Source organism: Pecten maximus, chromosome 16 (assembly GCF_902652985.1).
Source record: "Pecten maximus chromosome 16, xPecMax1.1, whole genome shotgun sequence".
Classification (NCBI taxonomy): domain Eukaryota; kingdom Metazoa; phylum Mollusca; class Bivalvia; order Pectinida; family Pectinidae; genus Pecten; species Pecten maximus.
The window spans coordinates 3,064,315-3,079,476 of NC_047030.1; the positions used below are offsets into that span (position 1 = coordinate 3,064,315).

General features: G+C 37.1%; 1 protein-coding gene across 1 annotated transcript in view; it reads right to left on the bottom strand.

Annotated features, from left to right (window-relative positions):
• The window catches only part of LOC117344464 (ATP-dependent DNA/RNA helicase DHX36-like), a gene marked incomplete in the record, with an annotated part of 50,808 nt that extends 39,496 nt beyond the window's left edge, over window positions 1–11,312 (bottom strand). The window contains 7 exon segments of the mRNA XM_033907209.1: window positions 119–193; window positions 1,647–1,789; window positions 2,580–2,974; window positions 8,323–8,450; window positions 8,861–9,108; window positions 10,512–10,616; window positions 11,226–11,312. Of these exon segments, the coding sequence (XP_033763100.1) occupies window positions 119–193; window positions 1,647–1,789; window positions 2,580–2,974; window positions 8,323–8,450; window positions 8,861–9,108; window positions 10,512–10,616; window positions 11,226–11,277 (1,146 nt within the window).
• Between the last annotated feature and the right edge of the window lie 3,850 nt (window positions 11,313–15,162).

The window sequence follows — 15,162 nt, forward strand, 5'->3', positions numbered from 1 at the left end:
ACCTGAGTGTGTAAATAGTTACGATATTTACCTGAGTGTGTAAATAGTTACGATATTTACCTGAGTGTGTAAATAGTTAAGATATTTACCTGAGTGTGTAAATAGTTACGATATTTACCTGTGTAGTCTTGCCACATCCAGTCTCACCACTTATTACCAAGCATTGGTGTGATTCTAAGGCTTCCAGTATTTCCTGAATCACAGAGGTAATGTACATTTCAGCTTGACGTCATTTATTATTTATATAATTATTGTTACATGTCCTGTCACACAGCAGGACAAATCAATCTGTTAAATATTACTGCACATAACATTGTGTTAAACATTGTATTTCAAACTTTTGTTTTGAAAATATTTTTAATTAGTTCCTGTTTTTCCCCCTGTATCTTTTTAAACTATTCCAGTACAATATCTACCCAATAGGAGGCCTCCAGTTATGTTAAAGAGGCTTGCCCGCAGAGAGATCAGAAAAATTGGCTAATAGAAAAAGATTTTTTACACATGACAGATTGTTGGAATTGTTGAGTTTTTCATTTTATTTTCCTTATAAAACGCTGAAAAGTGATTTTAAAACCTCATTTTTAAATATTATTTATTTAATCGCAACCCGCAATAAGTCTAATTTGATTGACACATCAAAGAAACAAGCACGTGCACAGTGCCGCACAGTGATAACTTCAAAGGCAGCGGCGATTTACAAAGAAGATTTGCCGTTATATTCCATACATTTCCCTCTCAGGTTGAGTTTTAAAACGTCTTTTAAATACATATTCTGTAATTGTTTTCAAGAAATAAAGTCGGAAAGCCTCTAATTTTGTCACAAAGAAACGTGTACTGAAGTTTATTTAGTGATCGGAGATGTGCCGTTTACCGGTCCGTCTGTGGGTAGGCCTCTTTAAACAGGGACCACAAACAATGGTGATTAAATTTAAACGCTACTACAATGTAAATGATAGGCTTTATTTTCTCCAGCACCCATCATGCCTAGAATTTCTTTGTTTCAGGATTCCCCTCATTAGATATAGGTATTTTAATGGAATAGTCCTTAGATTTTGAAACACATTCTAAAGTCAAGTTTTTCTTTCATTAATTTCATATAATCAATCTTATCAATGTAAAAATATCTTGAAAAATAGCATGAGACAATGTCCTTAATTGTGATAAGCTACTATGACCATGACCTCTTGGTTATTAGCTCATCAGCTTGAAGAGGTCAATAACCAAGAGGCCTGGAGACCTGATATTGGGCCTGCAGCATGCTTAAGATTTAAGCATATTGGGCTCTGTGATGTTGAAAGTAGGCTAAGGTTATTAATATAAACAAACTTGGTAACCCTTCATCCAACATGATATGTTACTGGCCTAATGTCATGACCCTTGGCCACAGGTTATTGAGATGGAGTTGTTTTAAAGATTTAACCCATTAACTCCTGTCACCTTGAGAGACGGTTAATGTCATTTGACATTTGAACAAACTTGGTAGACCTTCATCCCAGCATGCTACTCACCCACTTTATCTCAGGTGACCTTAAAATAGGCTTGCTTTCCAATCTATCTACCTATCACAGTAAATTTTCAAGACTTTTAAGATTTGAAAATGGACAAAAAATAGTAATTTGAAAGATTCCAAGTTATCTCAATCTTACCTTTCTCTTTTTAAAGGAAGGCAGATTTTTCCTAAAGTCCATCATCTTCATAAAGTGTCTGTTAGTCTTACGGCTATCTGCTTGTTTCATTAGGAATTGGTCCAAGTCTGGGTCACTCTCTAACCCAGATAATCCCAAGGAATCTGCTCATGAAATTAAAAGTCGATATCATGTTTAACCCTCAAATGAGCCCGCTTGCCTAGTGAAACAGTTTTTAAAGTTTTGGGAGGGGTTAATTGTAAACCATTCATCCAAGCGGAACCTTAGTGCCCGCCATGAATGATGCGTATTTATCCTATGACAGACTGATCTTTTCTCTACTTTTCCCTTCTTTCATTTTGACATATTAATAATCAACCTTTTTTATCAATAATATAAAACTGCCCATGGGTTCATGAGATGTAAACCAGCATTTTAAAAAGTAGTCAAGTGCACCTGTCCACCATTTTGCTTACCGACCACTCTCAAAATTCAATATATAGAACTAGGGACCAAAGCAAACCTCCATATGAAATTTGAAAACCTGTAAAAATTAAAAATGGCCACCTGTCAGCCATTTTGTTTCCAGTTAGTATCAAAATTCAAGATGCACAACTATGCACCATGCAGAAACTACACATAAAATTTGAGAAAGATCCATTTGGTACTTTCTGAGAAACAGCATCAACTTCAACTTGTCAAAATTCAAAATGGCAACCTGTCAGCCATATTGTTTCTGATCAGCCTCAAAAAATTCAAGATGCACAATAATGGACCACGAGGAACCTACATATACAATTTGAGAAAAATCCATAGAGTGCTTTCTGAGAAATAGCTGTAAGAAACTCCAATCTGTCAAATTCAAGATGACCATGTCTTGGCCATTTTGTTTTTCGATCAAGCTTAATATGCTTGAAGTTTGTAAATGATATAGATATATTGATAACATTTTACCATAATCCATTTCATCATCAAATAAGAAGCTCATTGCCTCCTTTTGGTTTTGCATGACCTCCTCATCCATTGGCAACTCAGCGTATTCATCATAATCCTCATCTTGCTCAAGTAAATTATCTTCTCCTCCAGTTGCCTCCCTTGAAGAGTTACGTCCAATTGAACCAGTCTCCGTTCTGTCAGAATCTGTATCCATCCATGGATCATAAGAAGAATCAGTTCTGCTCTCTTCCCGATTTGATTTAATCTTGAAACTTTGATATTCTTGTGAACCCTGACCTCTGGCACCTGTTGACCTCTGTCCACTAGAAGAACCTGCTGTAGTGTTTGGACGCGCAAAAGTCTCCTGACTGTAGCCTTCGGTACGAGATGTGGATGGCCGTTCAGTTGTTGCACTTATAAAAAAAAAAAAAAAAACACAACAATGATGTTCGATCTCAAAAGGACTTTTATGTAAAATATCAGCATTTTAATGCTATTAATAGTTTATAGTGACCTCTGCATGCTTAAAGAGGCTTACCCGCAGACGGACCGGTAAACGGCACATCTCCGATCACTAATTAAAATAAACTTCAGTACACGTTGCTATGTGACAAAATTAGAGGCTTTCCGACTTTATTTCTTGAAAACAATTACAGAATATGTATTTAGAAGATGTTTTAAAACTCAACCTTTAAAAAGAGAAAGGTAAGATTGAGATAACTTGGAATCTTTCAAATTACTATTTTTTGTCCATTTTCAAATCTTAAAAGTCTTGAAAATTTACTGTGATAGGTAGATAGATTGGAAAGCAAGCCTATTTTAAGGTCACCTGAGATAAAGTGGGTGAGTAGCATGCTGGGATGAAGGTCTACCAAGTTTGTTCAAATGTCAAATGACATTAACCATCTCTCAAGGTGACAGGAGTTAATGGGTTTAATCTTTAAAACAACTCCCATCTCAATAACCTGTGGCCAAGGGTCATGACATTAGGCCAGTAGCATATCATGTTGGATGAAGGGTTACCAAGTTTGTTTATATTAATAACCTTAGCCTACTTTCAACATCACAGAGCCCAATATGCTTAAATCTTAAGCATGCTGCAGGCCCAATATCAGGTCTCCAGGCCTCTTGGTTATTGACATCTTCAGGCTGATGAGCTAATAACCAAGAGGTCATGGTCATAGCAGCTTATCATAATTAAGGACATTGTCTCATGCTATTTTTCAAGATATTTTTACATTGATAAGATTGATTATATGAAATTAATGAAAGAAAAACTTGACTTTAGAATGTGTATGTAAATCTAAGGACTATTCCATTAATATACCTATATCTAATGAGGGGAATCCTGAAACAAAGAAATTCTAGGCATGATGGGTGCTGGAGAAAATAAAGCCTATCATATACATTGTAGTAGCGTTTAAATTAAATCACCATTGTTTGTGGTCCCTGTTTAAAGAGGCCTACCCGCAGACGGACCGGTAAACGGCACATCTCCGATCACTAAATAAACTTCAGTACACGTTTCTATGTGACAAAATTAGAGGCTTTCCGACTTTATTTCTTGAAAACAATTACAGAATATGTATTTAAAAGACGTTTTAAAACTCAACCTGAGAGGGAAATGTATGGAATATAACGGCAAATCTTCTTTGCAAATCGCCGCTGCCTTTGAAGTTATCACTGTGCGGCACTGTGCACGTGCTTGTTTCTTTGATGTGTCAATCAAATTAGACTCCACTTTATAGCGGGGACTTATTGCGGGTTGCGATTAAATAAATAATATTTAAAAAATGAGGTTTTAATATAACTTTTCAGCGTTTTATAAGGAAAATAAAATGAAAAACTCAACAATTCCAACAATCTGTCATGTGTAAAAAATCTTTTTCTATTAGCCAATTTTTCTGATCTCTCTGCGGGCAAGCCTCTTTAACTAAAACCTCAATGGCTAAAAAGGTCAAGGTCAAAACAGGTCAAAATTCAAGAAAATATACAAATTTATCTTCCAATTCAACCACACACTCAGCAGCTGACAAATATAGAAAACCTTTTCACCCAATTTGTGATAGAAGGAAAGCAAACGTTCATGCCTCTGAACGTGCAACCTCATGGGAGAAGCATACATATTCTCACAACATTTTCTGTATAACATGTTGAACTCTGGGTGTGCCATGGACATGACAATTCAGCCTTAAATAGCCAGTGTTTGACCTTAGCACCCTGAAACACGAACTCGTTCGAGGTATTCCCATGCTGGACCCATATATGAAGTTTGGTCAGAATCCATTCAAAAATGAAGTCGCAAGAGCGCTGACAAAAAGTGAACAAAAAGTTAATTGCTTCTATTTTGGTCAAATCTCACTGAGTCAGCGCGTAATTGAATTAATAGATTAATACCACAATGAATTTGTGCAATCACGGTACTTTAGGTAGAAAATGACATAAAGAAACTGAAATATCACAATCATAATTCAGAGGAAGGATTTCAAAATCCAAACCGCTGAGATAAGATAACCACTAAATTATGTATGTCTGCATTATTTCCTCCATTCTGACACTCCCTACCCTGTCGGATTGTGTTTTCCAGTAAGCTGAGAAACGGACAGATCTGTGCTGTCATGATTGTGTCTTTTGGCACAGTACCTTATCCTAATTGCTCTGGATGGCATACAATGGGCATTCATATATTGTTTGGTGTGGTAGTCACAAACTTACTACAAGAAAACCTCCGCCTCAAAATTACCCTGGCTGTTCAAGATGCGGTAAACCCAACAAACAAACAATCCCTTCAGGCTGATTTCTTATTAAAACCTGCAGTGCTACCCTGTGTCCAGCTATAGAAAGAACAGCAGACTACAGATTGGCTACTTCTAAAGCAACTTGAGCTATCTGATGAATTGTTTAAATTATGTTTATCAGGAAGCTGAGATCATGACCTGTCCTGTGCTGTCAATTAGATGGTGTGTCCTTAGGAAGTACATTGCATCCCAATTACTCTGGTTAACAGGCAACAGGCCTCCCACATGTAACACACATCCCATATGTAACAGGCCTCCCATATGTAAGACATCCCATATGTAACAGGCCTCCCATATGTAACAGGCCTCCCATATGTAACAGACCTCCCATATGTAAGACATCCCATATGTAACAAACCTCCCATATGTAACAGACCTCCCATATGTAACAGACCACCAATATGTAACAGACCACCAATATGTAACAGACCTCCCATATGTTACAGACCTCCCATGTGTAACAGGCCTCCATACGTAAGATATCCCATATGTAACAGGCCTCCATATGTAACAGACCACCAATATATAACAGACCTCCCATATGTAACAGGCCTCCCATATGTAACAGACCTCCCATATGTAACAGGCCTCCATACGTAAGATATCCCATATATAACAGACCTCCATATGTAACAGATCTCCCATATGTAACAGGCCTCCCATTTGTAACAGACCTCCCATATGTAACAGACCTCCCATATGTAACAGACCTCCCATATATAACAGCCCTCCATATATAACAGACCTCCATATGTAACAGATCTCCCATATGTAACAGACCTCCCATATATAACAGCCCTCCCATATGTAACAGACCACCAATATGTAACAGACCACCAATATGTAACAGACCTCCCATATGTTACAGACCTCCCATGTGTAACAGGCCTCCATACGTAAGATATCCCATATGTAACAGGCCTCCATATGTAACAGACCACCAATATATAACAGACCTCCCATATGTAACAGGCCTCCCATATGTAACAGACCTCCCATATGTAACAGACCTCCCATATATAACAGCCTTCCATATATAACAGACCTCCATATGTAACAGACCACCAATATATAACAGACCTCCCATATGTAACAAACCTCCCATATGTAACAGACCTCCCATATGTAACAGACCTCCCATATGTAACAGACCACCAATATGTAACAGACCACCAATATGTAACAGACCTCCCATATGTTACAGACCTCCCATGTGTAACAGGCCTCCATACGTAAGATATCCCATATGTAACAGGCCTCCATATGTAACAGACCACCAATATATAACAGACCTCCCATATGTAACAGGCCTCCCATATGTAACAGACCTCCCATATGTAACAGACCTCCCATATATAACAGCCCTCTATATATAACAGACCTCCATATATAACAGACCTCCATATGTAACAGATCTCCCATATGTAACAGACCTCCCATATGTAACAGGCCTCCCATTTGTAACAGACCTCCCATATATAACAGACCTCCCATATGTAACAGACCTCCCATATGTAACAGACCTCCCATATGTAACAGACCTCCCATTTGTAACAGACCTCCCATATATAACAGACCTCCCATATGTAACAGACCTCCCATATGTAACAGACCTCCCATATGTAACAGACCTCCCATATGTAACAGACCTCCCATATATAACAGACCTCCCATATGTAACAGACCTCCCATATATAACAGCCCTCCATATATAACAGACCTCCATATGTAACAGATCTCCCATATGTAACAGACCTCCCATATGTAACAGGCTTCCCATTTGTAACAGACCTCCCATATGTAACAGACCTCCCATATATAACAGACCTCACATATGTAACAGGCCTCCCATTTGTAACAGACCTCCATATGTAACAGATCTCCCATATGTAACAGGCCTCCATATGTAACAGACCACCAATATATAACAGACCTCCATATATAACAGACCTCCCATATGTAACAGACCTCCCATATGTAACAGACCACCAATATGTAACAGACCACCAATATGTAACAGACCTCCCATATGTTACAGACCTCCCATGTGTAACAGGCCTCCATACGTAAGATATCCCATATGTAACAGGCCTCCATATGTAACAGACCACCAATATATAACAGACCTCCCATATGTAACAGGCCTCCCATATGTAACAGACCTCCCATATGTAACAGACCTCCCATATATAACAGCCCTCCATATATAACAGACCTCCATATATAACAGACCTCCATATGTAACAGATCTCCCATATGTAACAGACCTCCCATATGTAACAGGCCTCCCATTTGTAACAGACCTCCCATATATAACAGACCTCCCATATGTAACAGACCTCCCATATGTAACAGACCTCCCATTTGTAACAGACCTCCCATATATAACAGACCTCCCATATGTAACAGACCTCCCATATATAACAGACCTCCCATATGTAACAGACCTCCCATATGTAACAGACCTCCCATATGTAACAGACCTCCCATATATAACAGACCTCCCATATGTAACAGACCTCCCATATATAACAGCCCTCCATATATAACAGACCTCCATATGTAACAGATCTCCCATATGTAACAGACCTCCCATATGTAACAGGCCTCCCATTTGTAACAGACCTCCCATATGTAACAGACCTCCCATATATAACAGACCTCACATATGTAACAGGCCTCCCATTTGTAACAGACCTCCATATGTAACAGATCTCCCATATGTAACAGGCCTCCATATGTAACAGACCACCAATATATAACAGACCTCCATATATAACAGACCTCCCATATGTAACAGACCTCCCATATGTAACAGGCCTCCATATATAACAGACCTCCCATATGTAACAGACCTCCCATATGTAACAGACCTCCATATGTAACAGATCGCCCATATGTAACAGACCTCCCATATGTAACAGGCCACCCATATGTAACAGGTTTCTGATGTTGTACCATACCTCATATCCTTGTCCAGAGAGGCACCAGATCTGAAGGGCTGAGGCTGGATGTTATCTGCCGTGTTGATATCGTCTAGCAGATTACGTATCTTACGCTTCATATTACCTTGTAGGTTCACCACAGGGGTCTGCAAGTTAATAAAATTTGTAATAAAGTTGTCAGTTAATATTGATACTTTAATATTATAAACAAAGTCATCATAGGGACCAGAAATCTACACCAGTAATAGATGAAGTTGTAGGTATTTTAAAACATGTCAGACATCTGAAAAGTACACCAGTAACAGATAAAAGTTGCAAGTGCTTTAAAATCTGTCAGACATCTGAAAAGGTGTCATTATCTTCTTTTCTTACCATTACTGTATATCAGTAGATATTTCCTTCAATTGTTTTTATTAAGTAAGCCTACCAATATGATTTTAATGTAGAATATCACTTAATTGATGAAATCACAGATCTCTCTACATAGGTATGAATACTTTTGTTCAAACTTGCTGTTAATGATCAAAAACTATATGTTAATAAATCAAGATAATACCATTTCTTTTTCTCTCTTAGCAGCATTAGCTAGAGATTTTTCTCTATAAAACATCCCGATTTCTCTGCCAGATAAGCCTGATGGGTGTCGTCCTCTACCTCCTCCTCCTCCTCCTCTTCGCTCTCTCTCTCCATGTCCTCCCCCTTCTTCTCCCTCCTCTCCTTCCCATCTTCTTCCTCTTCGTCCTCCTCTATACCCTCCTCTTTGCCTTCCGCCTCCACCTCTGCCCCAGCCATCACCATCCTGATCTAGTGGATGAAAATTAAACGATCACAGAAATCATGTATTAAATATGACCTCTTTAATTACCCATATATACCCCCCTATTTTGGTTTCTATATATATCTTGCCTGTAGACACAAGACAATAACTGCACACAAGTGGTTGTGTCACCTGTAGCTGTTTACATGATCATTGAAGTTGTGAACTTATTCACAAGATCATTACAGGTGTGAATTTATAGATACGGGAGATCATTACAGGTGTGAATTAATAGATACGTGACATCATTACAGGTGTGAATTAATAGATACATGACATCATTACAGGTGTGAATTAATAGATACAGGAGATCACTAAAGATGTGAATGGTGTGAATTAATAGATACAGGAGATCATTACAGGTGTGAATTTATAGATATAGGTGATCATTACAGGTGTGAATTTATAGATATAGGAGATCATTACAGGTGTGAATTAAAAGATACAGGAGATCATTACAGGTGTGAATTTATAGATATAGGAGATCATTACAGGTGTGAATTTATAGATATAGGAGATCATTAATATTACAGGTGTGAATTAATAGATACGTGACATCATTACAGGTGTGAATTAATAGATACGTGACATCATTACAGGTGTGAATTTATAGATATAGGGGATCATTAATATTACAGGTGTGAATTAATAGATACATGACATCATTACAGGTGTGAATTAATAGATACAGGAGATCACTAAAGATGTGAATTAATAGATACGGGAGATCATTACAGGTGTGAATTTATAGATACGGGAGATCATTACAGGTGTGAATTTACAGATACAGGGGATCATTACAGGTGTTAATTTATAGATACAGGGGATTATTACAGGTGTGAATTAATAGATATAGGAGATCATTACAGGTGTGGATTTATAGATACAGGGGATCATTACAGGTGTTAATTTATAGATACAGGAGATCATTACAGGTGTTAATTTATAGATACAGGGGATCATTACAGGTGTGAATTTATAGATATAGGAGATCATTACAGGTGTGAATTTATAGATATAGGAGATCATTACAGGTGTGAATTTATAGATACAGGGGATCATTACAGGTGTGAATTTATAGATACAGGGATCATTACAGGTGTGAATTTATAGATATAGGAGATCATTACAGGTGTGAATTTATAGATACAGGGGATCATTACAGGTGTGAATTAATAGATACGTGACATCATTACAGGTGTGAATTAATAGATACGTGACATCATTACAGGTGTGAATTTATACTGGGGCTCTGGTGTTGATTCATAATGGGATTATTATAAGGTGTGCACACCTTTTTGATGGTTTTAGATACACAGGTAAATATACAGGTAGACAATTTTGGGGCGTCATTTCAAACAGATTAATTGTACACATCAGGATATGTTACCTTCCCTACTGTTATTTCCATATCTGCGACCACGTCCCCAGCCACCTCCTCCTCTCTTCCATGGCTGCCGTCGACCTTCACCTCCGTAACTCATTGTACTAGTTGCTGCAAGGTTAAGTTATTAGGCCTAAAAAAATAATACATGTGTGTAGGGCAGGTAGATGGGTTTTTTGGATTGTTTTTTTAACTAGTTTTTATTACGGATATATAGACAAGCAATTAAAATAGTCTCCTTGTACATGCCTTAAAAACCATCAGGGTAGGAACCAAAATATAGAGTCGGTTGGGTCAGTGGAAACATCACGAACACATGCCTCGGATATCTGATATAATACTTTGATAATTGCACAAATCCCAAAGGCATAATCATCATTTTTATTTAGAGTATGCAACCATAAGGAGATGACCAGATGATAGGATAAAAAGAAGTGAAGTATTTTACCCCAACATTATGCTGTTGAGGATTGAGAAGATTCTGATGATCAGCATGAGACATAATGCTATAGGTTATCAGTTTGTGCTCCACAGAACGTTACAGAAGACTATAACACCTTCGTTTTAGGTTAAATAGTATACATTTTAGTGAGGTAATCAACAATGACCAGAAAAAATACAGAATGAGATGAATGATGCTGATATTCGAAGACTGCGTGTCATATACAGCAATTATACTTATTTTCTGTTTTACAAAATCGTGACGCTTAACTGTTTTACCTCGTAATGACAATAGACCGAGTCGTCGGTGGAACATGTGTAGAACGAGCATGTTACATTCGACATGTCGGTGTCGAATGGTGTTAAGCGTCTGACTGACCGAGATTGTGATCCTAATTACAGCCAATGCAGAAACTACCCTTCGTTAGAGTCAAGGCAGCCATAACCATTAATAACAGCCTGGTAATGTCTAAGCACATCTGTGTTTATATTATTAGTGCACTATAGGAGAAATTTGGAATGATTATGTTTCGTTTATATACTGACGGGTGATAACTCGTATCCATTTCAATTTGTAATCCTTACCAAGAGTTGTCGTTCCTTTCACTCTCTACCACGTCAGTGCCAATCTCTACTCTGAGATTCTGCCGACTAGGCCTAATTATTGGCAGTAGGCCTATATCTCTGCTTGAAAAATTAACTGATAAGAAAAGAAAATATACTCAAATTATACTTTATTCAAATTTATCTACAATTATGAAACAAGCTACACGATTAGAAATATCTATAATTCTTGTTGACCCGGATTAAAGCATGCAAAGTTGTTGACAATGACATGGGATGATTGTAAAAGAAATGCGGGAAAAACTATATGGTCGGGCTACCTATGGTCATCTGACCTTATAAATAGAGGATCTGTCATGAGTTTCCCTTCATATTAGATTTATGATACGAGTTTTGAATTTTTTATTTTTGCGAGCCTCTGGCGAGCAAAAATAAAAAATTCTAAACGAGTATCATAAATCTAACATGAAGGGAAACGAATGACAGATTCTTTTTATCTTATGACGTTTTCTTTCATCGTTCCCCATCAAAAACTGATTTTCTCTTTTGCCTTGAATCGTCACATCTCAACCAAATCACCCGAACCTTCGAAGTAGGTCAATTATACCGACGAGAGAAGAAATAGTTCTAACACAACTGACTCTTGAAAAGGATTCATTTTATTAAATACACGTCTCAAAACAAAACTTCAGCATTTTTTTATTTAATCTATAATAGATAAATTGTCCTTGGTGTTTGAAACAATGAGGAACATATTTTAGTTTGAAAGTTCATGAGCGACTGTTTTTGATGTGACGAAGCCGTGACGTCACTTGGCGCGATAATGGAGGCTTCGTTGTACAAATGTCTATTCGCTGTCGCTGTCGTACAGAACCATTGTACGGCGCCTTTTCACTGCTTTGTGTTTATCCTCGTCCTCGCGGGAGTTTATGGAGATGTGAAATGTTCCACCGTGAATATTCCCACTGAACATCGTGTTCAGACTGCCGTGAAAAGCGACTTTGGATGCCGATTTGTTGGCAGTGTTGTTTGTTTTGACATTACACGTGTTTGTCGACGACAGTGTCAGCATGTTATTCTGAGTAACCGTTGAAGGCAAGTTGTAACAAACTACATTGCCGGTTTTCATGAGGATTTTATTAAATAATGTTATTATTTGTTTATTTGAAAAGAATCTAGACTAGATATGTCTCATCGGACAACGCAACCGCAATTTTCTATCGGAGTTGAAATATGTTACTAGGGGTCATAAAATAGATGTTTGCCAGGCCTAATTTAACATCTTATAGTATAAATATAATTAAAAAACTTAGGATGTTTACATCTTGGATTTTATCTTTGATTGTACAATATGTTATGTTAATAGACCAATTTGTCGTTCAGTTGATTTTTTTTCAAAGTTTACAAGCACTAGTCGTCATTTTTACGAGTCGTAGTAAAAAGAAGTAGGTCGTTCCCACGCGTATGAATACAGTTCTCACGGAACCAGCCAATCAGCGTAGCGAAAGGTGTTATTACACTAGTGTCATAAAGAAAATTTATGTGATGGGTTTATGACACCGTATATAACGGTAGTCATATGATAAACCCCTTTCTCAACTCACTATCTAACGCCCGTTCTGAAAAATCAAGGCGAAAGAAATTGTGATCCCCCACGCCTAGTCAGCTGGCTTGATATATGGACAAGCGGGCGAACATTCTGGATGTCTAGACTAGCTAGTGTTTTTCATCCAAGCAAGTTGCACAAACACATTGTATGTTGTCAAAGCTCGCTTTCCCAATGATATTCTGCTTGTGTTTACCGTTACTCGTAAACACTTGATTATGTTATACAGGGAACAAAACCAGTCCTTTGTATATATGCATATATATATATGGGGCAAAGAAGTAATTCAAACAGTGTAAACAATAAGGTTTGTTAAATTTTCGAGGCAATCCGCCCCTTTATCAAAACACAAAAAATCACAAATACAATCACATAATATATATAAGAAGTACTGGAAATACAATAAAATACAATAAGAATAATGTTTTAGTAACTGGAGAAACCACAATGAACCCTTCGGCAAACGTGGGCCGAAGGCGGATACTAGCGTGACTGCATCATGTTCAAACACTAGAACGCTATGCGACCAACGGCAGAGATATTTTGAATTCCCCCGCACGTGAAAGTATTCCGAAGAGTTCAAAGACGATTCGTCCCTAAACACTGCTAGTGGACGACATTGCATTTATAGATATATATATAAAAAAAAGTTGCATTATCGTCTCTACAGTGATTGATTAAATATCGTGTACAAAGTCTGAAAAACTTTAGAAAAATATGTGTTAGATCATAAGAATTATAGAGCACACGTGTGAAAAAACTGCTACAAATATTTATCAAGACTGAAAATATAAGAAATACGAATGCCGAAGTGTCCCTACAGGACGCTACGGGAAACAGACGATTCGGACCAACTCGGACCAAGATGCTGCTGCATGATGGCGGGAGGCGACTAAATGTGAGTCTGAAAGAGCAACAATGAATAGATGCCCCCAAAAGTACAGCAATTATGAAAAATTTAACAAATTGAATAATTAACTACATGAATTGTCAGATATAATGGTCAGATGGAGAGTATATCCAGAAGACGTCTTTAACGTTCGTTCATACTGAAGCGAATTTCGCCTTCGCCTCTACTTGAGGGTTCCTCACTCAAGCCTTTTCAGGTCTCGAGAATGATCACAGATCATCAGATTAGCCAATTAATTGAAAGAAGAACTCAACGCCTCAGTACAAGTTCAATACATATAATTTCAGTATTTCAGATACAGAGTCACAATGGTCTCTCACTCTCTCTCTCTTCTAATTATTGAATAATTAGAAGCTGTGCCAGTATAATAATGTAACAATTACTGTAAATGGTAGCGTATAAGTACAAATGTACAGAATATCACAGCCAAGCTGTTTATAGCATTCTATGTTTGTAAATGACTTGTATTTTTTATGAACTAGTTATTGTAACAACATTTCAATAACAAAATAAACTTTACAATTCAACAACTTGTAGATCTATATTTCCTAAGTTAGTTTAATACTGGAGTAAAACAACCTCGAGTACAAGTAAATAATTTAACAACAATGAGTATTCTCTTAAACTTAAACTAACAAATATTAAATACAACAGCTCTTTTAAGAGAGTAACAATTAGCTTTTAGTCGCTTATATTTATAGAAATTGATCAAAGCATCAATTTCACTATTACAAGATAAACTCTAATTATCTTGTAATAAATATACAAGAGGATACTAGACTCTTGTAGTAACAATAAGGTTTACAATTAGTTATGGAAATTGATCAAAGCATCAATTCCACTATTACAAGATAAACTCTAATTATCTTGTAATAAATATACAAGAGGATACTAGACTCTTGTAGTAAGATTTACATTTAGTTATTTAAAGGTATCTTAGTTATATTTGTATTATTAAAATTCTATGGAAATTGGTTATTTTACCAATTTCTCTATTGTAAGATTATTGCCAAATATCTTACAATCTATGGAAGGGAGATAACTCCTGAGAAAAATGTACCTTATCAGAAAAACTAGACTGGCGGATGAATATAATCCGATGCCGGGATGAGAGTGTTAAATTTCACGGTGATCGC